Source organism: Takifugu rubripes, chromosome 3 (genome assembly GCF_901000725.2).
Source record: "Takifugu rubripes chromosome 3, fTakRub1.2, whole genome shotgun sequence".
Taxonomy (NCBI): domain Eukaryota; kingdom Metazoa; phylum Chordata; class Actinopteri; order Tetraodontiformes; family Tetraodontidae; genus Takifugu; species Takifugu rubripes.
Window position 1 is genome coordinate 15,594,549 of NC_042287.1, and position 27,036 is coordinate 15,621,584.

The 27,036-nt window shown below is 49.5% G+C and overlaps 4 protein-coding genes across 11 annotated transcripts; 1 reads left to right on the top strand and 3 right to left on the bottom strand.

Annotated features, from left to right (window-relative positions):
* Positions 1 to 32: 32 nt before the first annotated feature.
* On the bottom strand, positions 33 to 4,543 carry rad21l1 (RAD21 cohesin complex component like 1). 3 transcript variants are annotated; one of them, XM_029833513.1, is made up of 13 exons: positions 4,331 to 4,543; positions 3,348 to 3,527; positions 3,134 to 3,263; positions 2,582 to 2,693; positions 2,415 to 2,518; positions 2,205 to 2,324; positions 1,821 to 2,090; positions 1,514 to 1,743; positions 1,356 to 1,446; positions 1,160 to 1,299; positions 980 to 1,090; positions 733 to 807; positions 33 to 618 (listed from the first exon to the last, which is right to left on the bottom strand). In XM_029833513.1, exons 2-13 carry the CDS (start codon positions 3,489 to 3,491, stop codon positions 424 to 426), a joined length of 1,722 nt encoding a protein of 573 aa, XP_029689373.1. In that variant the 5' UTR covers positions 3,492 to 3,527; positions 4,331 to 4,543; the 3' UTR covers positions 33 to 423. The 3 variants fall into 3 exon arrangements, with proteins under 3 accessions (XP_029689373.1, XP_029689374.1, XP_029689375.1); XM_029833514.1 differs by lacking the exon at positions 4,331 to 4,543 and having other exon boundaries at positions 2,205 to 2,312; positions 3,348 to 3,522; XM_029833515.1 differs by lacking the exon at positions 4,331 to 4,543 and having other exon boundaries at positions 1,377 to 1,446; positions 3,348 to 3,522.
* Positions 3,594 to 27,020, top strand: samd10a (sterile alpha motif domain containing 10a). Of its 5 annotated transcripts, XM_029833546.1 has the most exons (8): positions 3,594 to 3,724; positions 3,995 to 4,063; positions 19,513 to 19,676; positions 22,663 to 22,779; positions 23,896 to 24,077; positions 26,012 to 26,180; positions 26,265 to 26,411; positions 26,723 to 27,020. In XM_029833546.1, exons 4-8 carry the CDS (start codon positions 22,767 to 22,769, stop codon positions 26,743 to 26,745), a joined length of 534 nt encoding a protein of 177 aa, XP_029689406.1. In that variant the 5' UTR covers positions 3,594 to 3,724; positions 3,995 to 4,063; positions 19,513 to 19,676; positions 22,663 to 22,766; the 3' UTR covers positions 26,746 to 27,020. The 5 variants fall into 5 exon arrangements, with proteins under 5 accessions (XP_029689406.1, XP_029689408.1, XP_029689405.1 ...); XM_029833545.1 differs by lacking the exons at positions 3,594 to 3,724; positions 3,995 to 4,063 and having other exon boundaries at positions 19,261 to 19,639; XM_029833544.1 differs by lacking the exons at positions 3,594 to 3,724; positions 3,995 to 4,063 and having other exon boundaries at positions 19,262 to 19,676.
* opn7d (opsin 7, group member d) lies at positions 4,910 to 11,409 on the bottom strand. 2 transcript variants are annotated; one of them, XM_029833535.1, is made up of 7 exons: positions 8,120 to 11,081; positions 7,968 to 8,003; positions 7,557 to 7,647; positions 7,319 to 7,481; positions 7,082 to 7,209; positions 6,631 to 6,965; positions 4,910 to 5,836 (listed from the first exon to the last, which is right to left on the bottom strand). In XM_029833535.1, the coding sequence occupies exons 3-7, from the start codon at positions 7,645 to 7,647 to the stop codon at positions 5,357 to 5,359; spliced, it is 1,197 nt and encodes a 398-aa protein (XP_029689395.1). In that variant the 5' UTR covers positions 7,968 to 8,003; positions 8,120 to 11,081; the 3' UTR covers positions 4,910 to 5,356. The 2 variants fall into 2 exon arrangements, with proteins under 2 accessions (XP_029689395.1, XP_003963605.2); XM_003963556.2 differs by lacking the exons at positions 7,968 to 8,003; positions 8,120 to 11,081 and adding an exon at positions 11,093 to 11,409.
* emilin3a (elastin microfibril interfacer 3a) lies at positions 14,760 to 18,088 on the bottom strand. Its single transcript, XM_011602784.2, has 4 exons — positions 17,920 to 18,088; positions 17,703 to 17,822; positions 17,155 to 17,627; positions 14,760 to 17,078 (listed from the first exon to the last, which is right to left on the bottom strand). Exons 1-4 carry the CDS (start codon positions 18,060 to 18,062, stop codon positions 15,175 to 15,177), a joined length of 2,640 nt encoding a protein of 879 aa, XP_011601086.2. The 5' UTR covers positions 18,063 to 18,088; the 3' UTR covers positions 14,760 to 15,174.
* Positions 27,021 to 27,036: the final 16 nt, after the last annotated feature.

Here is a 27,036-nt window from a genome sequence, read left to right on the forward strand (position 1 = left end):
ATTTAGGGGGCTACACAGATGAAATGTTTACATTTCAGAAAGAGAAATTTATTTATTTTTTAAATAATTGATTTGCAAGACAATAATGTGACGGCGAACTTTCACCCTGGAACGACCGACAGGTTAAATTGTAAAGAAAGTTCATGCAATTATTCCAACGAGTTACATCAAACACATATTTACAGCCCAAGAACGATGAAAACAACCTTTTTAAACAACAAAAGAACAGTCTGTTAGTCACCAGGCCAGAAGTAAACCTGCCTGTGTTGGGAATGAACACCAGACTTACGAACCAACATGTCTGTTGTCATGGATACGGCCCAGTAAATCCCAAGGATCCGGGGAGGGACACACACACAAAAGATTCCTCACAAATGAGACAAAAATAGACGCACAAAAGTGTAGAAAAGTTGGAGTTTGTCATTAGAAGGCGCCCATGTGAGAGGACTTGTCTTTAGGTCCAGGTATGACCAGGATGTCCTCGTAGGGACCGTCCTGCTGCAGGTGGAGCCGCTGCCGTTTCCTGAGGACCAGGAGACAGAAGAAGGTTTTGGCAGCCTGGGAACGCGTGACGCCATCACACAGCGATTTCAGGCTGAAGGTGGCGTCCCTGTCGCTCTGGACAAACCCGAAAAGAAGGAATTTTAGAGAAAACGCCAGAGAGAATGATACACTTAGCGTTGCGGTTAGCAGCGTGTTGAAAGCTAGCTGTGTTCTCGCTTAGGTTCTTACGTTTAGAGTGTCCAGAAGCTCCTGCACATTCCTCTTTATGTTGCCGTCCTCAAAGACCTGGCTGTCCTCTGCAGACTGAACGTTAGGAAAAGATTCCAGTCAGCGTTGGACAGATCTTCAAAACAACCCAGGAAACAAACACTCGCCATCTGCTAACAGTTTGTAGTGTGATCAAGACAAATATGGAGCCCAGCGGGGTCCAACCCTGTGTGTGTGTGTGTGTGTGTGTGTGTGTGTTCACAGGCACCCAAGAGTTGAGCGAAGACAGATGAATCCCCTCCTCCTCCAGGGATGGATGGACCAACGTGGAGTTTTCTGGCGGAAGTTCTGGCTGAGCCAACGTTGACCCGCTCTCACCCTGAAAGAAAGAGGATCAATCCCAAATCCAGGGGGGTGGGGGGGAACATCACTGAAGGCGCCAGCTCACCTGGCTCTCGTCCACCTGTGTGCAGCTGGAAGGAGTCTCCAGAGGAGCAGTCATGTGACTGGTGAGTGCGAGGTCGCGGTGGAGCGAAGAATCCGTAATACTGATGCCGTCGGCGCTGAGGACGCTGGCGTCTCTCCGATCTAAATAGCACAATAACGCTCAGAATGGGGGTATTTTTAAAACAGGCCGTCCAAACCTTTGAGAGGACTGTTCCTGCCTTCCCGTCGGTCCTGGCGCATCTTCTCCACCTCCCCTCGGGCGCCAGGTTTCCCACACTTGGAGAAGAGCTTCACAGAAAACACAGGCTCTAAAGACGGCGGCGTTCATTCGGGGACGCCAGCTGCGTGCGTTTACCTCGATCACCTGCGGCGCTACGACGGCGGAGCACGGACGGGACAGCAGCCGCCGGGCGCCTCCGCTCTCCTTCCAAAACATGAGCTGCTGCGTGGGCGGCGCCAGGTCCATGGTGGCCACCAGGTCGGAAAAATCGGAGATCTGCGCCCTGATGGTGGCGTCGCTCAGCTCTTTGTTCTGATCCACAATCAGCTTGCGTCTCCTCTTTCCCCTCCTCTTCTCAGAGTTGGCTGAGGAAAAGAAGATTAGGAAATGACCAGGTTTCCTGAGGAGATCAGGGTGAGGCAGCAGGACGTCGGGAACGTACGTGTGATGGGCACAGGTTCCAGAGCAAAGCCCGTCTCCTCGACGCCGAGCACGGGGGTCTCGCTGAGCGCCGGCGTCTCCACCCGCGTTTGCCCTGCGTCTGGAAGCGCGGACAGTCCGAACACAGATTCTGGGCCGCGACTTAAAGGGCACTCGGGTTCATCATCACCCTGTGAGCAGGCGAGCGGCGGGATCGTGGCGTTTTCCCTCCGAGCTCCTCCTGCGATGAAGTCGGTCGACTCTGCGTCGTCACTGGAGTTTGTCAGGAAATCTGAAAGTCAAGGAGGAAATTATTGGGAATAAAATTAAATATGTTCTGCACCGAATGGCCGGAGAAATCCTCCTTTAAAGGACTCTAGGTAACAGAAAGAGGAAACGCTCTTACCCAGCAGGTCAAATCCTCTGCCCTCGTCTCCAAACGCGTCCCCATGGTGAGACAGGCTCTGCAGGCTCATGTCCATCAGCCTGGTGTGGTTGATCTGAGATTCATCTCCTGCCCCCCCCCCCAGCAGACACACACAAGACAGGTGTGGCAGATTTATTGCTGCTGCATTTAAACAATAACCTACATCAAGCACAAAAACATGTTCCTTACCAAAATCAACTAAGGTCAAGAACTCGTTTCCAAAATCCTCCTTCAGAGTGATTTCTTCTGTTCGACTCTGGTTCAGTGAGAAGTGATCCACGAGGTCTATGTCACTGAAAGGCAGAACAAGCACTCAGGTCCTGTTCAGCTTAGATTAGAGAACCGCAGGTCTTTACCTCAGGTCCGGCAGCCGGGCATCAAACACAGCAAAATCTTCAAAAGCCGTGAAATCTTCAATCAGTGTGATAGCTCTTCTTTCGGCCTCCTTGACAGCCAAATCCGTCTGACCTGGTGCATGAAAACATGAGAAAAACAATGAAAAGCTCCCACTGATTCATAACACAGACTTATTTGCAGATGTATTCTTTAGCCTTAGGGATAACAGTGAGATTTTTTTGTAGTGGACCGATGAGGATTATTATCCTGTGTTATTTTATGTACATATGACAGACAAACTGCAGAAAGGTTACACTGAACACTAAATTAACATGTTAAAGGACCAAGGCTCTGTCTCCCTCTGGTGGCTTTCCCCACCACATATAGGAAAACCCATAAAATACTTGGTGCAATTGGTCTACCTTCTTTATATACCTACAAGTTTGTAATATTATATAGAAAAACAACGTGCAACACGCGTTTCCAACACCTTTCTACGCTGCACCGTAACATTATTCTATGTTGAACGGTGCATTTACTTCCATACTTGGTTTTCTTTATTTGTCCTGTACCTGGCCTGAATGCATCTTTCACTTTAATCAAGGCCTCGCCGCAGTCTGCCAACAGATACTTGGCTTTTCTGGAGTAAATCCTGACCACTCCGACCAGAAGGTGACCGGAAGTCCGCAAACCAATTTTCACCTACAAAGACATTTCCAAACCATCACTGCAAAAGTAACAATGTTATCGTAGACGTTCTTTGTTTCCTTATATATATATATATACCTTGGGCGAAATCATGTCTCTTATGACTATTTCCAAATTGCACTCAAAAACCTGAGCCCTGGTTAGCTTCCGTTCCCAGTGTGCTGCTAACCAAATCTTGGCGAGAGGCCCCCGGCTGGATGTGAAGAGTTGAGTATAGAACATCGTGATGGGACGATGGAGGCGCCCTGCAGGCAACAGCTGACAAAAGTGTCGATGTTGGTCACTTTCGGTACTTTTATGACCGAGTCGCGTCACTAGCCTCTTTGGTCAAGGTCGGCTAATTAGCTAAATAATCTGCGTCAGTCTCGATGCAATAGTTTGTTTTTGTTTTTTTCTCTCGATATAATTAACACGATTCTACGATGGCACGCATTTCACTTCCCTCTAACCCCAGGGTAAGCTATAAAGTCGCTTAATTTTGATTAAATTTTTACAAACGTCGCTTTATAACCGGGCTTTAATCGAGCTGCCGGGCTTCGAAATTTAAAAATGCCGCGTTTCCTCAGCGCGAGACCAATGGCGACTTCCGCCAGAGATAATAAAAGGTTGATTTAACTCGGATCATTCCAAGAACACAATCAAAACTTTTTGTTTATGCAATGAAACTTAAATAGAAATCTTTATGTTTTCCTTCTCTTAAAACGGCGTCATTTCTTGGGGTAAAGGAGCCCAAACTGCAGCTGAAGGCGCGCCGCAAAAGCTCGGGAAGAAGCAAGATGTCCAGTTTTTTTGAGGTACTGCAGAACACACGACACGAAAGCACAGAAATATTTGTATTTGGCTTTTAAAACCAAGACTCTCTATATAAGCGTCTCGTTTAATACATCTCGACGATACAAAACATGAGATTTGTAATGTGCCGTTCTCGTATTTGTCCGCTAGATGGCGGCATCGCGCAAGCGCGTCACTTCCGCACAGAAACGTTCGGAAACGGTCTGTGAAGTTAATTAGTTAATTAGTTTGACACGGACATATGTATCATTTTGAATAATGCGACTTACCCCCAATTAAAATATCTTCAACCAAATCTTTATTTCCTGCTTCTGGCTGTTCTTGCCACTTGGTGAGTCTTTATCCTGCAGACTGTTTTCCTGCCAGTTAAAATCAGTTTTTACGTAAATCACATTGATCACGTGACAAGCCTGCCTCATAGGTTTGGCGTCGGTTTTGATGAGTTCTGCTGTGTTTTCTTATATTTTCCTCCTGCACATGTTGATTATCTTCAGGGGGCTGAAACGCCTGCAGCTGCAGCTAAGCTGTCATCACGATTTTGCTCAGTGTGCTGAAAAATACACAGTAAATGCAGATCAAATAAAGATGCAGAAAGCCGGAAATGTCCATAAATAAGAATCCAATATAGCTGCTTTTTCAGATGCGTTATACCAACAAATAAAATAAAATGAAAACATCAGTGTTTGCTCCTAATAAAAAGAGCTATTTAAAAATTCTAATCTATAAAGAGAAGACTGATTATGTCCTTATCTATCAAACAATGTTTTAATTCTTTGTAGTATATGTTGATGGATAAAGTAAGGTTAATTAAAGTGAGGACGTATGGAGACAGAGAGACAGATGGATTTTTATTCACTTGCACAGGTCAAATCTATTAAAATGAAAAGATAACAATCTTCCGTGCCATAAGCTGTTTTCTTATCTCATCTTATCAGGGCATTTTTATCCTGAAAATTCTAGATTTTATGGGGAAATAAAGTAGATACATGATTGTCTAATGCTTTTATTCTTTTTTCAAATGATTGTACAAGAATCTGATAACATCCACAGGCAGGTATATACATATCTTTATATTCAGTGATACCAGAAAAACACATTAAAAATGCTGAACACTCGCAAAACGATAAACAGGACTGCTCCCAGCTTGACTGCCTTCCTGCTCTGAAACGTCACATTTTTGCCTGATTGACTTTGACGGAGGCCGAGACACTTTGGGCTCATTTGTGGATCCTTTGGAACACGACGCAGGATCATCCAACAGGAAATAAGCAGACACCGATGTCACTAAAGCTCAGCTACAGTAAATCAGCTGGTGCGGCTGAAAGCTGGCCGACCGTCACCTCTGTGAAGGTGGAGCCTGTCAGGATGCACGCGGTCCTTTGACTGGTGGTCACATGACCCCGCTCAGCATCATCAGCACAATGCAGGCACGTGCCGTAGCTGTCCTGCTGTCCATTGGAGAGGCGCGTGGAGATGCTCAGGTCCTTGTGGCGCTGCGACGTGCCGCCAAAGCGTTCTCTGGGCTCAGACTGTGGACTCCCTCTGTAGATCCTCTGCCGTAGCGTGGACGTGTCTTTATAGAGACATTCACGAAAATTGGGCTTGCACAGCAGGTAGACGACGGGGTTGTAGATGGTGGAGGACTTGGCCAGGATGGCGGCGATGGCAAACGCATCAGGAGGAACCCAAGTGGCGTCTCCAAAAGCAGCCCACATCGCCACAATCGCATAAGGGCTCCAGGCGCCGAGGAAGCCGATACATACGGCTACTGACAGCTGTGGGGAGAAGAAGTCCAAAGTTGTAGTGATTAGTTAATCACAGTGTGTAAAATACAAGGGAAAGTTACAGGACATTATAAAAGGACTGTTCATACTCGGACAGAGAGGATATGAAACTGCAAACAATGAATAGACACTACGAAAAAGGGATGAAATACAGTGGGACCTCTACTTACGAATTTAAGTCATTCCAGGAGTTGCTTCGTAACCTGAAAATTACGTAAGTAGAGACGTCCAAAAAATTCGCCCCCAAAAATTCGGACATAATTTTTTTATATAAATCATAAAAATGCATCAGAACTAATACATGTTACAATTAGATTACCGCACAATAAATGTAGGAATTCAGTGCAAGGCTTCTCCAGGAACAAAATGAACTTTATTACAGGCTAATCTTACATTAGCCGTCATTACTAGCAACGAACCTTAACACTTGTGGTAACACCGCCATCTAATGGACAAACATACGAACACCCAGACGCTGGGATACACACAAACTTGTACATATTGACGTCCCTCCTAGCCAATGGGATGACAGGAAGATGCTGGGCGATAGCCAATGGCAGAGCAGCTACAAGCAAGTTTGTGTTCGCTAAACTCCGCGAGCTGCGAGTAGCAGCAGTAGCGTATTCTTGCCTTTCGTATCCTGAAATTTCCCTCGTAACAAAAGGAAATATTTTCCCGTTGAGACGCTTCGTAACCTGAAAAATTCGCATGTAGAGACGTTCGTAAGTAGAGGTCCCACTGTACTTTAAGTTTCTCCCCAAAGTGTCTAAAATGCACAAAATCACCTTGACAATGAGAGAATGGGCGTTGGCGGTCTTCGTCTGTGGTGACACGTGCTGCTGGATGGCCTGGCGTGACCCCCGCACCGTCATCAGGATGCACGTGTAGGAGAGGATGATGGTGGCGCAGGGCAGCACGTAGCAGAAGAAGAAAAGGCAGACGATGTACGACAGCGAGGACAGCTCGTGGTTGGGCGCCTGCCAGTCAATGCAGCAGGCGGTGCCGTAAGGTTCTGGACCATAGTGGCCCCACTGCACCAAGGGCCCCACGGCAAACACCGACGCGTAACACCACACTCCCACCACCAGGAGGCGCGCGTGCGATGAAGAGAACCTGCTCCCTGTTGAGACAGTAGATGGAATTTCACGCTCGTGTCATAACCCCCCCCAACCCCCACCCGAGGTCTCGGTGACCTTGAGCTTCTCTTCACCCCAGGTGGGTTTTTTGGCGCCTCACCGTGGTTAGGGAAGCAGACTTTAAGGCAGCACACCAACGAGAGGGCCGTCAGGTTGGTCAGGCTACACAGGCCAAACAGCACGCCGCACATGGCGTAGAGCTGACAGGTGATCTCTCCGAACAGCCACCTGTTGACAGGTGAGGAGAAGACGGAGGTGTGACGGAGACCAAAGCCACAGTTCACAAGCGCCGGTGCCAACCATCCCACGACCGAACGTTCTTCACATTGTGACACACCTGTGCGAAAAGGACGAAGGTATCGCTAAAGGAAACAAGGTGAGCGTCATCCCGAGGTCGCTGATGGAGAGGTTGATGATGAAGAACTCGGCCGGCTTCAGCATCGACCGCTTGTGATACGCTACCAGGAGCAGAATGCAGTTGCCCGCCAGGGACAGCAAACCTGCGCGGGGACAAAGAAACACGCCGTTGGGGTCCGTGCGGGACGGGAAGCGTCTGCGCCGCGCCGCCAACTTACAGAACACGCTGTAGATTGAACCAATGAGGATGTCGTGCTCTTTGGAGATTTTGGAGAGGAATATATCCGAGGCCTCAGAAGCGTTTCCCATCTAAAATAATTTAAAAAAAAAGGGGGGGAAGAATAGTTAATCGCAGACGGCATTAAAGTAAATCACCACTGAAGCTGCGTGGGAGTCAACGGTGTTGATGTTTCGGCTGGATTCCGGCGCCGGCTGAGACGCTTTCGTCGCCCGTAGTGAAAGCCGGACTTCTATTGTCCGTGTTGCACAACAGCTCACAGCCGCAGATGTGAAAACAGATTTTTGAAAAAATAATCCCGTACAAAAAAAAAGAGAGCTGAGGACAGCTGGTATTAAACACTAATATAAAAAGCTGGAGCTGCAGATGGGAAGAATCAGGAGGGTTGTACCTTTGAGGCTTTGCAACAGATCTGTGGGATTTTGAGCTGGAGGAGAGAAAAACAGTCTCAATTAAAACAACTGCAATATATTAGGAGCGCCACGGCGCCCTCAGCTGACACGGGGTCATACGTGACGGTGTGAAGAGGTCAGAGGTCAGCACCAGAGTCACATGTTGACAGAACAATTCTCTTCTTTCAGCCTGGGATGAATTCCGGATCTGGACGGCATCATCTCCTCCAGCCGGGATGAATTATGTCCCTTGACGCAGCTTCTGCTTTATGGAATAATAATACTTATTATTTGAAAAGAAATAAATCCAGCAGAGTGGGGACACAATGATCTGAGAGCGTGCCGCGAAAACCCTGATGTTCAAGGACTCGGATAATCGCCCGGGATAAAGCACCAGAATTCATCGTTATGCGATCTGCCGCGTCCGCCGCTGACGACACGTCCAGCCGGCCTGAGTGCTTTGGACCTGAGTCGGAGCCTTTCAGAGTCTAAGGTCAACGCCAAAGTCACAAAAAAAGAGATTCGCTGTCGGACAACGCAGTGATCAGCAAATGACATCATCCGTAGAGTATAACTGGAATAATCACTATTCCGTCCCGACGGCAGCAGCAGCACCGGTAGAAACGTCCTGTCCTCCTTCGCTTTCTGCCAAGTTGATCTAATAAACCGGCGCTTTAATCCTTCTGCCTTCAGATTCTCCGGGGTGGCAAATAATCGTCGCCGTCGCAGATGTTGAGAGTAATGATGCCGGCGAAGGTTAGCGGGCATGTGACCACCTCGGGCTCCGGCTCTGTCTGTACGCTCAGGTGTGGGATGAGGGGAATTCTTACACCTGGATGCTTGAACGCTCCGGATCTCGAGTCATATCTGCGTTTTGGAGCTGAATGTAGCGACGCGTTTCTTATTAATGGTAACGAACGGCCTCCAGCCACACGAGTGAAGCGGGGGGGGGGGGGGGGGGGTCTGACAGACTGCTGGAGCTGTGACGCTGCTGTTTCTGCCTGACTGGTGCTCAGTTGTGATTATTTGGACGTCTCTGACACGGGCAGCAACGCCGACCTCACTGCTGTGGTAAAACAGCTCATAGCAGGATGAAATCTTCGTGTTTGAGTCAAACCTCCCGTGTTTAACGGAGCCCCACAATTCTGGACGTCACATGTAGCTTTTAACATTCGTGTCTCTTGTCCTTATTTCTTGGCTTTGTCCCTTCAGTTCAAAATGTAATTGCGTTGCATTTCCAGGAGGTTTCAAGGCACGGCAGCTGGGAAAAAGGCCATTCTTTTTTCCCCCTTAAGCTCACAGTTTGCTGCATTATATTCAGTTGTTTTTAACCTTTTTTATGCGTTTGTGCCCCAAGAGCCGCGAGACCTTTATGAGATCGAAGATGGAATATTTGCTGTGGCTGTGTGTGACTGTCTGGGAGCGAATGACAGTATTTACCATGTCCTTTAGCAGCATGACTGAGTAGTTGGAGGCCACTCTGTCAGACATCACAGGCAGTGCGGTGACATATCTTATGTAATGACTGTGGAGAATGAACACATCATTCAATGTATCTGCGCTGAAGCGTTCTTGTAATCTGAGCTGACCAGATCTGAATCACTCGTCACCCGACGTCAATTGTTTCAGTTTGCCGAGTTGATTTTTACCATGCAAAAACTGACAGATGCATTAATCTGCCTGTTTTGCCCTGATGATGAGTACAAGGACAGACAGGTCATCTGTTCCTCCTGTCACTGCGCGACTGGAGCCAAAACACTGCAATAATTAGTTATGAATTAAATCACTTAATTCACGAGTTTCCCGGTGGAGCTTTTAAAATCCTGCCGCTACTGCAGTGTTTACTCTTTATATGCAATAATAAATATATGCAGGTTAACCTATATTTATGTATAGGTCTTCTTTAACAATAAAGACGCCCTCTAGCGGCTGACTGCATTATGACACTAGGCTCTGGGATCAAACTAATAACTACGTAGTTTACCAGTTTTCTCAGTTATTTATTTAGTTAGTTAGTTAAACTTTAGTTGTTTTATAATGTGAAATCGTGCTGAAATGTCCTGCAACTGTTGCAAAAATATCAACATCTGCGCACGAATTCTGCCGTCGCTGTAAACGTCCAATCAAAGGTGATCAGCTCATCAATTTCATTTTCAGTGCAATAAATAAAACCAACGATTGAGGAGAAAGGGAAGAAAAACATTGATGTGATTTCCGAGCAGCCACTCTGGAGCCATCAGGACGTCTTGGAGTCATTTTTGGAGAACTGTCGACAGTCCTGGGCGAGATGTTTTGACTGTGCTTTATTGTTTTTCATATCAGTCCAGATATTTCAGACTTTTATGGGTCTCCGATCATCACAGCCAAGATTCCAGCATTTCCAAGAAACCTCTGAAATACTTTTAAATGTGCTGCAGACTCCTGGTACAGAGGGGGCCGATGATCTTAAATGTGACGATAGTACCTGCGGTACTTTCCCGCAAATGCCGATCACGTTAAGGTCCAATTTATTTCTTTATCCCGTGAGATGGAAGGGAACTGGAACGGTCACAGAATGGAGGAGCTGACAGTCAGGCAGAGATTATGAGGGGATCCGAGTCATCCGACACGGCTCTGGTGCCATTCCCCCAACTATAGCTGGAGATGTCACAATTCTGATGATCGGAGGACAACGTGCACAGAGAGCGCACGAGATAATCAGGCGCAGTTCATCACTCACCCCGAACTGCCTCCCTTCATCATAGATTACATAATCACAGTCTGAGTTGGTGTTGGGGGGCTGATTTCAGTGTGAGATATATGTGGGCCTAATTATTGAAGGTCATCCACTTTGATTGAGTCAATGCTTGTAGGTAATTGGAAAATAACACGTGCACGTGCTGTTTTGACAGTCACGTTAGTGTCAACAGGCTGTTAATTTAAAACAATAATTGCAGAGTTGACTCACATTGTTGGTTGCTGAACCTTGACTAACTGTCCTTCAGTCATCAGTTTGATTAATAATTCATTTTTATAAACAAAGAGGCATAATTATTGTTCTGACATGATTTGTCTGGGATCTGTAAACAGAAGCCGTTCCTAATTAATCACCATCACTCTTTTAATTGTGTCCTGTGCCGCTTACCTTCCAGGGATGGATGTCTCATCCTCAGTTAAACTCATGGAGGCTCGGTGGAGGAACAAAGACCAGGGGGGGCAGGGAGACGGCGGGGGGGGGGGGGGGGACCGGACCGGTGTCCCCAAAGAGTCCAGTTAAGGTATTCTCCCGGAAACACACGCACACGGGCTCCTGTCAGCTCTGAGAGATGCAGCGAGCATCTCTGAAATGGAAGAAGCCACCAGTCACTGCAGGTCAGAGAGAGAGAGAGAGAGAGAGAGAGAGGAGGATGAGAGAGGAAGAAGAGAATGGAGAGAGAGAGGGGGGAAGAGGAGGAGGATGGAGAGAGAGAGAGGAGGATGGAGAGAGAGAGGAGGAGAAGGATGGAGAGAGAGAGGAGGAGGATGGAGAGAGAGGAGGATGAGAGAGAGGAAGAGGAGAATGGAGAGAGAGAGAGGAGGAGGATGGAGAGAGAGGACGACAGAAACAGTGAGAGAGAGAGGAAAGGTGAGAGAGTAAGAGATGGAGAGAGAGGGGGGAAGAGGAGGAGGATGGAGAGAGAGAGGAGGATGAGAGACAGAGGAAGAGGAGAATGGAGAGAGAGAGGAAGAGGAGGATGGAGAGAGAGGAAGACAGAGAGAGAGGAAGAGGAGGATGGAAAGGGAGAGGAGGATGGAGAGAGAGGAAGACAGAGAGAGAGGGGAAGAGGTGGATGGAGAGAGAGGAAGAGGAGGATGGAGAGAGAGAGGGGAAGAGGAGAATGGAGAGAGAGAGGGGAAGAGGAAGGCAGTGAGAGGAAGAGGAGGATGGAGAGAGAGGAAGAGGAAGGCAGTGAGAGGAAGAGGAGGATGGAGAGAGAGGACGACAGAGAAGCAGTGAGAGGGAGAGAGGAAAGGTGAGAGAGTAAGAGATGGAGAGGGAGAGGGAGGGAGGGAGGGAGGGAGGGAGAGAGGGATGAGCCTAATACTAGTGAGCTGGGAGTGTGATGACTCAAAGAGCCCCTCCCCACTCCGCTCTTCAATCCGGCCAAACTCTCAGCACTTCTCCGCACTCGTCCCTGACACTTTAATTTCTCTCTCAGCTTCCAGGGACATTTCATCCCCGAATCAATGATGCACATTTCATTTTTTTTCCTCCTTGTTTTATGCGTTTGTGGTTGTTTTTCACGCGTCTGTCATAAATCAAACACTAAATCCGTCTGGATGTGGAAGGACGTCGCTGTGTTTCTGCTCCCGGGGTTCAACATGCTTTCATATTTACTGTAGAGATTCAGACCACAGGTTGTATTTTGAAGATAAATAAATGTAAAGCACCAAATGTTTATGCTTCTGTTATGCTAGAAATGTGCTTCATACATAAATTGGATGGGAAAGTTGTCGAGAAAGACGAGAACTGGCACAAAGACAAAAAAAAATCATGAAGGAAATCATCCGAAGAGGTGTTTTTCTTGAGTGCTGAGTTCCGGTCTGCGTTTTATAATATTAATTCCTGTTGCTCGCACTTTAGAAAAATGAAAAGGATTATTTAGGAAGGGGCGTGGCTGCGAAGACAACGCACATAAAATAGATTCTGAAACCGGGGACAGCCTCAGAAAGAAGATCTCCTCCTCACCTTGACAGTGAATGCGTCCCTACCCTGCACCTGAGGCACGGCGCCCGCCGCGCTCCGCCGCGCGTCGCCGTGCCCGCCGCCCTGCTCCATGACTTTGAATGGCCGTCACAGAAAGCCGCTTAAGGCTGCGTGGGCTCAGTGGCTGAGCTGTGCCGAGGCTGCGGGGCTGTCAGGAAGCCTCTGTCATATTAATACTCCAGCGCAGGGTCCGGGCTGCTCCCTCCGACACGTTTAGATGAACCCGGGGTCACCGCTGGAGGTCCGGAATGTTGCTGCTGCGTGACTCACTGTGGGTGACAGCGGGCAGGCTCAGGCAGACCGGTGGAGGGCTTCATTACACCGGAAACATGCTGTTCTGGCCCCACCTTTTTCCATTATGAGCTATATTTTTACTGCAGATGCGGCAGATGTGCTCCTGTGTGAATTGTCTCCACGGTTATTAGGCTTGGCTGCGCTAAAGGGCTCCCCCGGCGGTTAATCCTGCTCTCCGGCTCGCATCTGCGTGCGATCCTTGAACTCCGTTGACGCCGCAAACATCCAATCCGAGTGGAGCAGGAGTGCGTGAGGGGAATCCGTGCCGAGGACAGTTAACATCTAATTAAGCAGCGTGTCAGATAGTTGCTCCATAGGCTGGAAATAATTTCCTCCTTGCCGTCCTCGCCCTCCGCTTTGAGGCCTGTGCCAGGTTTTAACAATTAACTCTGACCGGAACCCGTCGTGTGTTGGAGCCAGGACGAATGGAAGTGGTGAGATAAGCACTGAGTGTTTCATCTGATGGGCCTGTTCGTTAAATGGGTGCAGGATTCCCATTAAAAAGCCCTTAATCCCTTTATTGGAATTATTCATGATGCAACCTCTTGCCATGTCTTTCCAGAGTGGTTTTTATGTCAGTAATAACATCTGAAGGACAAAAGTGTTTTGATTTCTGTGTGTGTGTGTGTGTGTGTGTGTGTGCTACACATTTAGCTTAGGCACATGGCACGGGGTGATTCATGTGTAGATGTTCTCTGGTTCCACACACGTCTTTTGTGTGCTGGGAGCGGACCTCAAAATCCGCGTGTGAGCAGTGGCGAGACTCTGAGTCGGGGGAGACAGTTTTACCAGGCACCGGCCGCCCTCTCTGTCCCGACATCTGCTCAGAAAGGCTCCAGGCAAACGTGGGGCTTGTGTGAGCAGTTCCATTTAAGGAGCTCCTGAAGAGTCCGGCTTATAAACCGTGGACGCCCAGAGTGTTCTAGTCCCTGGAGGAGGACGCTGAGGCGTTCTTAACTATCTGCTACACAGTCCAGTAGTGCCAAACGGACCCGCTTCAGGCTGGTTGTTATCTGCACCACAAGACTTTTAATCCAGCCTCACGTCGCCAGCCTATTTTGCCCGTCGTCTCTTCTCCTGTTGGCGGATTCTTCTCTGCTTCCTCTGGTCCTGCAGCAGCGTCACGTCTGCATCATCACAAACGCCGCGCCCGCCCGCCCGCGGGCGCCGGAGGGGGCAGCAGCACGGCCGACCCAAGCCTCGGTGACCTTCCTCATGTCTTAAGGTCTTGATGTCAGAGTCAGGAACGCTGTGTTGCCCGACGACATGGACGATAAGAAATAAGCGCGTTCGCTGTTTGGCGGCAGCGTTTTTTGTTGCGTGATGTGAAATATTACAGAAATGCAGATAAACTCACCTGCGTTTCTCATATTCAGCGCATATAAAAATGATTCCATCACTCTGCCGACGTACAGTAAATGAGGTGTCTATCTCTCCCATCTGCCCTCCTCCCCCCACCTCCACATTTCTTATTCCCTCCATGTCACTGGCTAAAAGGTTTTCACGCAGCAGTGGGCTCATCCCCCACACTGCTGCCATTTTAATGGTTGTTTGTGTGATGGGCAGGCAGGAAATAACGGGCCTGGGTTATTAGCATCATCTCGGAAGTGAGCCGAGGCAGCTGACTTAGTAGATTTATAGCCCAGCAGGAGAGGAGGACTAAGATATGAGCCGTTGGCGGTAATTGCTCACCTCCAATGTTTTAATTAATGCAGTTTGGGGCGTGTGTGATGGTTCGTTTTAGTCACGTACGAAGAAAGCAAAGGACATAAGCATCGTTTTTATTGGTTTGTCAGTGTTTTAAAACCCTGGCGCTGAGTTTTATGTAGCTCTAGCTGGTGTTTTTACAAATCAGGTAGAAAACATTGATGGAGAATTCTAATATAAAACATGTTTTGGGTAGTTCTACTCTAGCGATCGAAGGAATCAGAATAAAATTAAACAGATTCTTAACATATATTCAAACATAACAGCAGCCCATCCCAGGGCCCTCTGCAACAGTCCGTTACATTAAAAAAAAGCCCCGGTGGCTCCTTTAAACCTGTCCTCTCACAATTAGCTGCCGCTTCCTTCTGTATCTACAAACATCTTTATTTCAGTGCACTTTTACCACCCTTAGTTCAGATGATGAAACTGGAGTTTTGAAGCACCCCCCCCCCACACACACACACACACTCTTAAAACAGCTAATTCAGAGTGAAGGTGTCTCCACGTCTCTGCTGTGATGGCTTCGCGGTGGCGGTGCAGTTTCTGAGTTCGTCTCTTAACTCGGACAGCTGTTGTGTGTGGATGAAGAGAGTGCCGTTGACTTGCTGTAGGAGCCCGTTCGACTGTCCCTCCAACTCCTCCCTGATTCTCTCCAGGTCCTCTGCCAAGTGGTTCAAACCCTTACATTGGTCCTCCACGTTTGCAACGCGACCCCCGACCTCAGTCACCTCTTTCTGGACCCCTATGGCCGAGCTCCGGCAGCCCTGGACTGCTTGAGCAAGCCGTTTCTTCATTTCCTGCAGCTCACCTTTGAGTCGGGTCAGCCTACGTTCTCCTGCCCCGAGCATGGAAGCCTGATGCCCCACCAACTGGACCACACCCTTGATCTGCTGGGCGAGGCGAGCCTCTCTCTCCTGCCAGGAGCTGTTAGCTTGACCCACCTGGTGGACCACTGACCCCAGTGTATCTTGAAGGTCCCTCAGGGTGTGGTTGACTGACCGGATATTGAATTTTAGTATTGTTAGCTCACCCTGGATGGGGTGCTCTTCTGCTTGTTTCTGGCGGTCCATGATGGTCATGTGCCTCATGATGTGTTGCAGGGTAACGTTGAGGGTGTCTAAGCGGTCATCGTGCATGTCCAGCGCCTCTTTTACGCTCCGCTTCTCCGACATAGTTGCAGAAGAGTCTCTTTGTATGTCCGGTGGATTTTGAGGCGAGGAGCAGGAGGAGGTGCAGAGCATCTTAAGGCTGCTCATTTTTCTCTGCACTCGATCCACATCCACTTCTAGTCTCCCTCGGATGGATTCCAGCTCTGTTTCCAGAGTGGGGACAGTGTGGCCCTCCAGGAGTGCCGGAGCAGTTGCATTACCCAACTCCTCCAAAGCTATCAGCAGACGTTCTTCCAAAGCCCTCAACTTACCCTCCATCCTGGTCTCCAGACCCTGTCCTTCCTCACCTTTGTCAAGTCTCCTGGACTCATTCCTACTCTGTCCAGTCAGGTTGAGCTTGGACTCTACATATCCCAGACGCCCCTCCAGAACTCCCTCTATGTGGTCTTTGTGCCCACCAAGCTCTGCTCTCAGGTGCCCCTGTGATTGGTTTAGACCCGCTACAGACGTCTCCAGCAGCTGTACTCTTTCCACCAGTCCAGCCATTCTGCCGCAGCAGCTTTGTGAAGACTTTAAACCGCGTATCTGCGTCTTGACATCAGTCAGTTCTTTTCTCAGAGTTGTGGTGCTCTCCTCCAAGGCGTCCCCCATTTGCTCCTGGCGCTCCCCTTGCTCCCTCTGACACTGTCGATGCACGTCCCCGACCTTCTCCTCGCATCTGCCCTCTGCGGTCTCGACGCGTTTCTCGAACCCACCGAGAATTTCTGTCCTGGCTTCACTCAGCTTGGCCTCGATCAGCTGCTCCAGAGATGTTTGGTTGGTTCCCCGCAAACCTCCAGCAGAGTCTGAGGAAGGTTTGCCGGTCATCTTTGTTAGGGTGCCGTCGTGTCTCAGCACCGTTCCTTTGAGTTCTTGTAGCTCTGCTGTTTTAGTTTTCAGCGCTGTTCTGAGCTCCTCTACTTTCACCTTCAGTTCCGAAAGGCCAGGAAACCCACCTCTGCCATCCAGACCCTCGATTTCAAGATCCCCCCCTGGAATCTCCCCAAACCCGACAGCAGATGGGCTGGAGGATACAGCGGGAGCAGAAATTGGACCAGGCGCTGCAGAGAGCAGCGCTGACAGCATCCTATTGGCATCTTCTCTCAGTGATGCTCTCAGACTGTCTTCCAGGCCATTCATGGTTCCTCTCAGGGTCTCCAGACCCTGGTGGAGACGTTGGACGTCCTCCTCCATTCGATATATTCGGTCCTCCGTCTCAGTGTCTAGAGCGTGACCTAAAAAGGGGGGAAAAAAAACATTGTGAAAAATGAAACACACATAGACATGATGTGATATGAAAACCCCGCCCACCTGTGGTCTCCCCCTCAGGATGCTGAGGTGGAGGGGCTTCCTCTGGTAAATGTTCTGCAGGTTCGTGCTCATGTTCTTGGTCATGCTCTGTTCGATGTGGCTCCTGGAGCTCTGGCATTGGTTCTGGCAGCAGCTCTGGCTCCGATGGATAAGGCTCAAAGGAGGTGTCTATGTGGGGGGAGGACCTCGGAGGCCCAAAGTGGCGCATTGTGTACGGGTTAAAGCTGCTGGTGGGAGGTCCTTCAGGTCGACTCCATGGGCCGGACTTCACGGCAGCGTTAGGGGGGCCCTTGAACATGGGTGGCCCTTTCATTGGCGGGCCTTTGAATGGCGGCATCGGTCTCATGGGGTGCTGGTAAATCGGACGCGCCTCCACGCAGCCGTAACCAGAGAACCCAGGACAGCAACGCCACTCCAGCTCGGTGACAGTTTTATGAGCCACTTTGTAAAGAGGCTTGTAAAGCAGACGGTACCTGAACAGAAGAGTTGGAGAAGTGCTGTGAGGGTTTAAGGGCTGGATTCCAACAGATAAACAGCCGTTTACTCACAGGAGAGTCGGACACTTCTGACCCCAGGAGCACTTGTTGTACTCGGCTTTCACGTACGGCGCAGCTCCATCCTGGACCGTAAAGGTCACCGTCTTTTCCACCACGTAGGCGCAGTGGCCGCTTTGAAAGGGGAGAGGAAAGGCGACAGAAGATAAATGGAACACACGCGTTTCATGTGAAGAGGAGGAGGAAGGCAGGTGATAGGATGAGAACTTACTCGTGCCTGCTGGTTGGTTTCCCTTGGTCATGGTGGTGGCTGAGTCCAGTGTTGTACTGGTGAAGCTGGAACGGTCTGTAGAACTTAGCGTCAGCCAGGGACAAACACAGAGCGATGAAAACACTGCACTTCTCAAAAGTCATCTTCCAACATCCACACACGCTCCTCTTGGGTTCGAGGAGATTCCAAAGGAGACAAATATTCCAGCTCTCTCCTCGAGGTTTAGCGTCAGCTGCACTCACTCCTGGAATAAAGCAGCAGAATTCCACCTTGTGCGCTGATGCTGTGGGTGTGGTGGACTCTGTGGACGCGACAACGGTCCACTGTGAAGCTGCCGCACCACAGACGCCACTAAAAGGTCTCCCCTGGCTCCATCTGCATGTCTCCTCCCCCTCTACCCCCGAAAGGTAACGCCAAACTGACAGCGATGGAGCAGAGCCGTCACCGCGGTCGTGGTTTTCCGTAACCCTCAGTCCAGAATGTGTGTTTTTTTTATTATATACCAGGACTTCACGTATTTTCCCGTGGTGAGATCATGGTGAACCTGACTGGGAACAGAACGTCACTGTGTGCACGACGGCACCAAGTGCACGAGTGAAGGAGGTCTGAAGGTGAATCTGCATCAACAGGAACATAAATCAGGGCTTTGTGATGTGATTTGGGATCTGTTTTCCTGGTTTTAAAGGGTTTTGTTGCTAGTTAGTTTAATCTTGGGCAGCGGAACCTGCGAAGCATCTTGAGCCTTTTTACTGCGCACGTGCACACTGAGATCGTTTAAACGCCCACTTAACAGCAAACCTCCAGAAACGGGAACAAATAAAAATAAAGAGTCTGTGTGGAAGCCTGCGACACGCACACGCCCACAAGCTGCACACAAACCGGGACTTTCAGTCACAACATGGGTCTTTGTGCGGTGGGGTAAAGTCACCTTCCTGTGTTGACAAGAGTTCAAAGGTCGTTTAGAGGCAACATCAGCCGCGCCGGTCCATTAAATGCAAGTATGAAGCTTAAAAAGGCCTAGTTTAGACGGACGGGATCATATCCTCTTTTGAATCGGAGGAATCGCGGCAAAGATTTCACGCGTGTGCGTTTGAGTCACATGGTTGTTTTTGCAGAAAGTCCGACGAAGACGAGGATGAAGAAGGACAAAACCAGCCTGTTTACTGGGGAGACGACGGCTCCGAGCTCGGCGACGGAGATTTATGAGGGGTTTTCTTTTGTGGCTTTGCTCAAATAAAAGAAAATAGGATTCATTCTGCAATTTAGAGTCAGATCATATACACACACACACACACACACACACACACACACACACACACACACACACACACACTGCTGTTGCAACTAAATTCATGTTCATCAAAGGCAACATTGTGTCCATTATTTTGTAAGAGTCTTGTAGTGACAGGCTCATTTCCTGTATCCTGTTTGCATGAAGTCCTACCTTCTTCTACCTGGAACCACCCTGTGCGTGTGTGTGTGCGTGTGTGTGTGTGTTACATTCAGCTCTTTTTTACACACTTGCTTTGTAAACAAGTGCTCATTGTATCACATAAATCACGTTGACTCCGACTTTCTGCCGCTGTGAAACAGGCCCAGCTTTGTTCCTCCGGCGGCTCCACCCAGGATTTTCCTTCGATGGCATCACACACCCGCAGCTGCCCATCGCCGGGCGTGCGTCGGCCTGCTCATAGAGCCTCCACGTGGCCGCGTCATGCAGGTGGGGCGACCTTGACCCCTGAAACACGTCTGCGAAGGTCTGTGCCGCATCTGCGCAGCTGCATTTGTGTTTGTCTCCTTCCTGTTTCTTTGTGCCTGTTTAGTTTTCACACCGCTGGTCCAGATTCTGAAGGGAGATGAAAATCTCTCTGTGGGTCTTTAGGCTGAGTGGTTTCGGCTTTAGCCTCGGCCGCTCTCCCCCAACAGTCCTTCTGAATCACTTCGGAATTTGCTGGAGCCGACAGACAGATGAGTTATAGAATGAAGTTGTTTTTTTTTTACTCGTGGCATCATTTTAATCCAGATAAAACCCCATTCTTTGAGATTTATGCTTCATTCAGCTTAACGTGGCGGCGTAGTGGTTTGACTGTGTCGGGTAACAAACAACTTTAATCACACGGATTATGGAAACACTCATAAATGTGGTGTCTGTTATATCTGATAAGTTCTTATCTTATTTGACCTCCATAAGCAATTGAAGGCTGAAAAGGGGCATTTTAAGGGTGGCGAGTCACATAATCACCCTAAAGGACTAGAAAATACAGAAATTAGACCCAGCTCTGATTTCATGTCAGGACTTTGGCAGATTTGAAGAGTTCCTGATGAGGCGTCTTTAAACAAAGCAAATGTTTTCCTGGGTTAAACCTCATTTGGAGACCACACGCAGGGCCGGAGGTCACCCACACTTAACACATTAGCCAAGATGTTGACTTTTACTGGACTGTCTTGGCTGGGTGTGCACATCTGGAAGACACACACACACACACACACACACACACACACACACACACAGATAATCCAGCAAATTACACTTTAAAAACTCAGAGAAATGGTAAAGAATAAGAGTGTGTGTGTTCATATCCAAAGCTTTGTTAAAAACCAGAGTGCGAGCGTGACCCCCGATAATCCATCTGAGAGGAGCTCAAGTTGAAGGAGAGAAGCTCAGGAAACGTTGTTTCTGAAAAGTTGACGGTCGTTTGCGTTCTCTTTAATATCAGCCATGGAATAAACTACTGTGATTAAAACTACTGTGATTAAAACTGCCAGACTGAAACCCTCCTGGGGGGGAAGAAAGGGACTGGAGATTACAGGGAAAATTAATTTCATGTGTGTGTGCCTGCAGAATGTAAATAGATGCATAACAGAATGGCTGTTTGATTGATTATTGATTATTTTTACGAGCACTCTGGCAATAAAGCGAGACAACATTGCCAAAGTTCTCGTAAAAATAACCTCCCAACCAAAGATACAGAGGAATGTACAGTATTTCATTTGCTTGCTCGTGGTCAACTGTGGTCAACATCCGTGACCACCTGGAAGGAAGATTCCATTATTTCTTTAATGGTTTGTTCCATCACATGTTAAGAGAGGGGGGAGCAATATTATTTATAGCATTGGAGTTAAATTGTAATGTATTTTTAAGGGTTTTATTTTTAAATGAAAATGTCAACTGGCTCGTGTTCTTGTAACTGGAGCGATGCCGCCCCCTTGTGTTGGCTGTTGGTAATGACAGTATTATTGGCGATTCAGTATACTGTACAGTATATTCTATAATTTAACAATAACAAAAAGGTAATCTGGCTCGGTGTAAAATGATGAGAAACCATCTTTGTTAAACAGCGAAGTTTGTCGGCGTGTAAAGCGTATTTGTGATCAATTGATCTCATTGATGATTCTCCTTCGAGCGCTTTAATTCAAACAATTCTTTCCTGTTTCCCAGGAAATGACCAGCAAATCACCAACAACGTATTGGGAAAATAGTTTCTGCTCGAGAATCGGAGTAATTACAGTTCAGACTGGGGGGTGTAGCGTCCTTTAACAAACCTGGGGGGGGGGGGGGGGGGGGGCTTTTTTTTCACGAGGGGGAGACACTCGGACATGAGGCTAAACTTTGCTGTGATCACATCGGACGTCATCAGACTGGCCCAAATATTGTTTTCGGAAAGAAAAAGGAGCAAATTCTGCTTTTTATCGCGGTTTTCTGTCTATTTCCCCTATTTCAAGTTCTAAATATATGTACATTTATTGTTTTGCGTCGCCCCGGTGTCCACTAGGGGGCGGTGTTTGCGTCTCGCTGCATATTTATTTACTTTCAAGGTGCCACTTTAATCTTTTTATCCCTTAACTTCCGCCCACCATGTGATTCGTGTAAAACCTGAAGATTATGTCGCGGCTGAGTCTGTAATTTCGATTTTGTTTATTTTATTTTCGCGCCAGTTTAGCTGCAGGATCAGAGTTTGGCGCGTCTTTGGAGGCTCCCAAAACCAGACTAACCTGATTTATGAGTTATTTATGGAAAATACTGTCGAGGAGCTGATAAAATATTTAATTCAAGTCACGTCGAGAATCGGCTTTTCCCAAAGGTTTTATTAAAAACTGTTGCAGCGAGCAGCCAAACTTTAGGTTGCCCTATTTAAAATTAAAAAGCTTTTTCATTTATGTAACCAATCTACCTACAGTGGCATTTCCCTGCGGGGGTCCATGTTGTCAACATCCTGTATTATTGTTATTATCGTCACTATAGTAGCAGGTATATTGGTTTGTATCATTAGGTTCCGTTTCCGCTGATCTGTGGGACGCGTAAAGGCTGAAAGAAGGATCTGGTGATGTTTTCTGCCGCGTTTCTGAACAAACCCCGCACAGAGTCGTTGTGACAGAGAGGGCCCAGTGCCCGGGGGCGCGCACAGAGCTCCCTTTCTTGGCGGTGGGGGGGATTCCTTTAGTGGGATGCTGCGGTGATGAGAAGCCTTTTCATCCGGCTGTTTTCAGAAGCCGCTCTGCCTGGTTAATTACAGGGCCCGGGGCCGCGCGCTCACGCACTCTTGAGAAAAAGCCGCGCGGCTGATTCTCACGACACGTAAAAGTACACACGAGCGCGCGCCTGAGCCAGCGGAACCAGTCCGTCAGCTGCGCGTGGACACTCCTGTCGTCAGGTCAGACAGACGGCGCGTGAGCCGCTTTAAAGGCGGTTTTTTTTTTTAAGCGTTAACCACACTTTCTTCTTGTCTCACGCACGCGCCACAGAAACTTTAGCACGCAGGGAAGGACGCGCAGAGGTGGCAGCGGGACGGGGTCGGTCCGGAGACGATGGAAGACTTTGAGTAGATCCGCGACGGAGCAGAAGCGCCATGGCCGTGGACGGTAGGCACCTCTTTACGTCTCTTTAACCTGGTTCGAAGGTTCCTTTGGAACCGAACACTCGCGCGGCAGTTGCCTGGTTTAGCGCGAGACCGGTTTCCCAGGTCCGCTGTGCCGGTACTGCTCACCAAAACCCACATGAGCTCGGACTTCATGAGAGAAAAGTGCCCTTTTAGGCTCCACTGGGGGGATTTTACATGGGAGCAGGCGGAACCGAAAGTGTGGCGGCCCATTCCGGACCTCTAGGGTCCGGAGGTTGGATTCTGTCGGTGCTGAAGTGGACAGCGCTCCGAACGGCACCGAGAGCTCCAATCCCCGTGGTTGAAGGTGACCTGCCTCGTCGGTATGACCCGAAATCACGCCGAAGAAAACAACCCACAAATTGGAGCGTTAATCAGCTGCGCATTTTAATGGGATTCTTGGTCATTAAAGAGGTTTTTTCCAGCTTTTCCATCCCGCGCCGCAGTTCCTTTGTGTTCATTAATGAGAACATTTCCTCTCGTAAAAAGGAAAAGGAGGCGGACAAGTGTTCCTGATTATCTGCATTTAATTTCATTTAAAAAAAATCACATCCAGACTTTTCCCCACAAGAGGCTGATGGTGTTGTTCCGCCTCGAGGCCTCGGACGTGTTCAGTGACGGAAAGGAAGGAGGAACAAAGGGGGAACGCTAAAAAGGCGCTCTTTCATCCCCCAACTATCTCCCAGGATGCACCTTCTCTCATTCTGTCCTCCTTTTAAATTCTCTTAGTCGGATAGGCCCTCGAAAGTGCATGCGCGCACTCTCGCGCGTGCACGCGTAGCTTCAAACACATCAAGGAAAATCTTCCTATCTGGCACATGAATCAGTAACGACCCTGTCGGGATCAGCGCCAGCGCCGCCCTGTTTACAATTAATGGCTGGATGTCGGGTTAATGCTCCCGCCTCATCGCGCAGCCCTGCTAGCAAACATCTGGAAGAGGAACTTGTCCAGGTGAGGCAGAGTAAACACAGCGTGTGTGAGCAGGCGGCGTGCCGATGAGGTCACCGGTAACCCACGGGGCCTCCAGCCTTTCGGCGTCTCGGCCGCGTCGTTGTTGCCGCCTCGCCCTCAGCGCGGCTTCTGCTTTTGTCTCCGCAGCGGCGTCCAGTTTCAGTTTCTGCCGCCCGGCCGTGGAGTACCGGGCCCTGTCCGAGGACTTCAAGCATCAGCTGAGCCGGCGGACGGGCGGGAACCTGACCTGGCACGACGGGCGGGGGCAGAAGACGGCGGGAGGCCGGACGGTGAAGCTGCTGCAGCGGCCGGGCACGGAGGCCCTGCAGGTACTGAACGGGCACGCCGCCTCAAAACGTCACATGACACCACCCGGCCGTCCGTTAGCCTCCAGGAGCATCTCCACAGGCTGAAGGCAACGGCGTCCCAACGTTAAGGAGCCGTCCTGAGACGGAAAATTAAGATTTTATCTGTTAGAACGGCAGCGACCCGTCTCTCGCTCCTCTGGCCCACAGGCGCCTCAGCTGGGGTCTGACGAACAAAAGCTTCCTCCTGTTCCTCTGACGCAGCGGCTCATTTACTGCTCCGGCCCCCATTTGAGCTGTTTTATAAAGACAACGGCCTTTGAACTAAATCGTGTCGCAACAAGCAGAAGAATAAAGGAGGAGGGAGGAAAAACAACGGAATCGTCTGTCAGCTGCGTGATGTGGGAGGTCTCACCCAGACGCCTGATCGGGCACCTGATCGGCGCCTGATTGGGCACCTGATCATTAGTGTCCCTCAGGTATGCGGAGCTGCGTCTGCCCTCCCCGGGCTGGGACGCCAAAGGCCACCGCGGCATCACTGAAGCGAAGCTTCGACAGATTATGAACAGCGTGAGGAGGATTCAGCTCAGCTGCCCCCCCCCCCCCCCTTCCCCCCCCCGTCACCTTTGCCTCGTCCACGTCGTCTCCATGAGACGAACGGGGGGTAGAAACTGCTCGTCTGGTCGCCGTCTTTCGCCGCCTTGCTGGGCCCCGCGGCGGCCGGGCTCTCGCGGTCCTCAAGGCGACGTCGGTGCAGGACAGAGACGCAAATCCCACCAGTAAAGAATTCGACCGTTACTGTTGCGTTTTTGCTGCCGAGATATTTTTAGATGGCGACGGCTTCATTAGAGGCCAGACACAGTCGCTCTGTGCTGTGAACTGTCCTGGTTTAAGGCGGCTGCTCCTCCTCCTCCCCCTCTTTCTCCTCCTCCTCCTTCCCCTCCTCCTCCCCCTCCTCCTCCTCCCCCTCTTCCTCCTCCTCCCCTGCTCCTCCTCCCCCTCTTCCTCCTCCTCCTCCCTGCTCCTCCTCCCCCTCTTCCTCCTCCTCCCCTGCTCCTCCTGCTCCCCCTCTTCCTCCTCCTCCTCCTCATCCCCCTCCTCTTCCCCCTCCTCCTCTTCCTCCTCCTCCTCCTCTTCCCCCTCCCCCCCTCCTCCTCCTCTTCCCCCTGCTCCTCCTCCTCTTCCTCCTCTTCCTCCCCCTCCTCCTCCTCTTCCCCCTCACCCTCCTCCTCCCCCTCCTCCTCCTCCTCCTCCCCTGTTCCTCCCCCTCCTCCCTCCTCCTTCTCCCCCCTCCCCCTCCTCCCCCCCTCCTCCTCCTCCCCCTCCCCCCCTCCTCCTCCCCTTCCTCCCCCTCTTCCTATTCCTCCTCCCCCTCTTCCTCCCCTCCTCCCCCTCCTCCTCCTCCTCGTCCCCCTCCCCCCCTCCTCCTCGTCCCCCTCCTCCTCCTCCTCCTCCCCCTCCCCCTCCTCCCCCTCCCCCTCCTCCTCCCCCTCCACCTCCTCCTCCCCCTCCTCATAATCCTGTTGTTTGATCGACAGACACAGATCAACTGTCCATAGGCCAAATATCCAGGTGTTAGTCAGTTAAACAGTTACCTGGTCCCACAGTTTCCATCAATCCAGTCAAACTCTTTAATCACGGGACGGTGCAGCAGAATCTGAACTACTGATTTACAGGTAAAATTCGCTGTTATAGTTTCTCCTGATGAATGTCACGAGTAGATGTTCGGATAAAAACCCCCTCAAAAATCAGTCAGAAGTCACGTTGCTGCAGATCCAAAGATTCAAAGAAAAAAACCCAGCTTCAAACCCAGCGGTGCTGAAGGTCGACCGCGGGAATCGGACCGGCTTCAGTGCATCACATTTCCTGTGTGTGGATGTTTCAGCATCACCCTGAAGCACCGTGTGTTAAATGGCCGTTTGTGTCTCCTCCCCCGCCCGCATCTCTGGCCAATGCAGCATCGCTCCTGTGACAATTATGGGATATATCACACCAGCCCCACTCAGCCCAGCCTGATCCGGCCCGTGGTGTTGTGGTCGCAGCAGGACGTCTGCAAGTGGCTGAAGAAACATTGTCCACACAACTACCTGACCTACGTGGAGGCCTTCTCCCACCACGCCATCACAGGTCCGCCCTTTATAAACAGCACGTGGTTGAGCCGAGAGGTTAAAGGTGAGAGGTAATCACGGGCTCTGCTCGCTCCGTCTCCAGGCCGCGCGCTGCTGCGGCTGAACGGGGAGAAGCTGGAGAGGATGGGGCTGGTGCAGGAAACGCTGCGGCAGGAGCTGCTGCAGCAGGTGCTGCAGCTCCAGGTGCAGGAGGAGGGACGCAACCTGCAGCTGCTCAGCAGGAGTCACGGTGCGATTCTCTCTCTTCATAGATCGTTGCTTCGACTCGGACGAGGATTGAGTCCTCAGAGTTAGCTTAGCTTAGCATGACGGATGCAGGAACTGCCACGCAATCAATCGCAAGACCCTTAATTTAATTAATTAATTAAAATTGCATTGCAAAGAATCCCCAGGTGGAATTTTTACTGTTCAGATTGAGGCAGTGTCATTCTTGTATATTATGTATTGTACACATTATGTAATAGAATTTTTTTCTTTTTAACTAATTATTAGCCTTTCTTATTGTTGCTGTGTTAATATATTTTTCTGTTTGTTTCACAGGTTCTTTTGGAAATATCTCATAGCAGGTTTTTGGAATAAGTTTGTTGCTGTGGAATATCTGGAACTATTTTGTTCCGTGGACATTGGCAGCTTTTTCTTTCCTTATCTGCACCAGACATCAGACTTTGACCCACGATGAGGAAACCCCATGACAATCTGACATTTTATAACTCTTTTCTGTATTTAACAAGAAACTCTTTGTCTGTCTCTACCTCTTTATCTGTATTAAACGTTTTTTTAATGTTCTGTGTGTTTGGCTTTTTAATGTCAGAAGGTAAAATAAATAAAAAGATAACTCAATAATTGTGCATTGA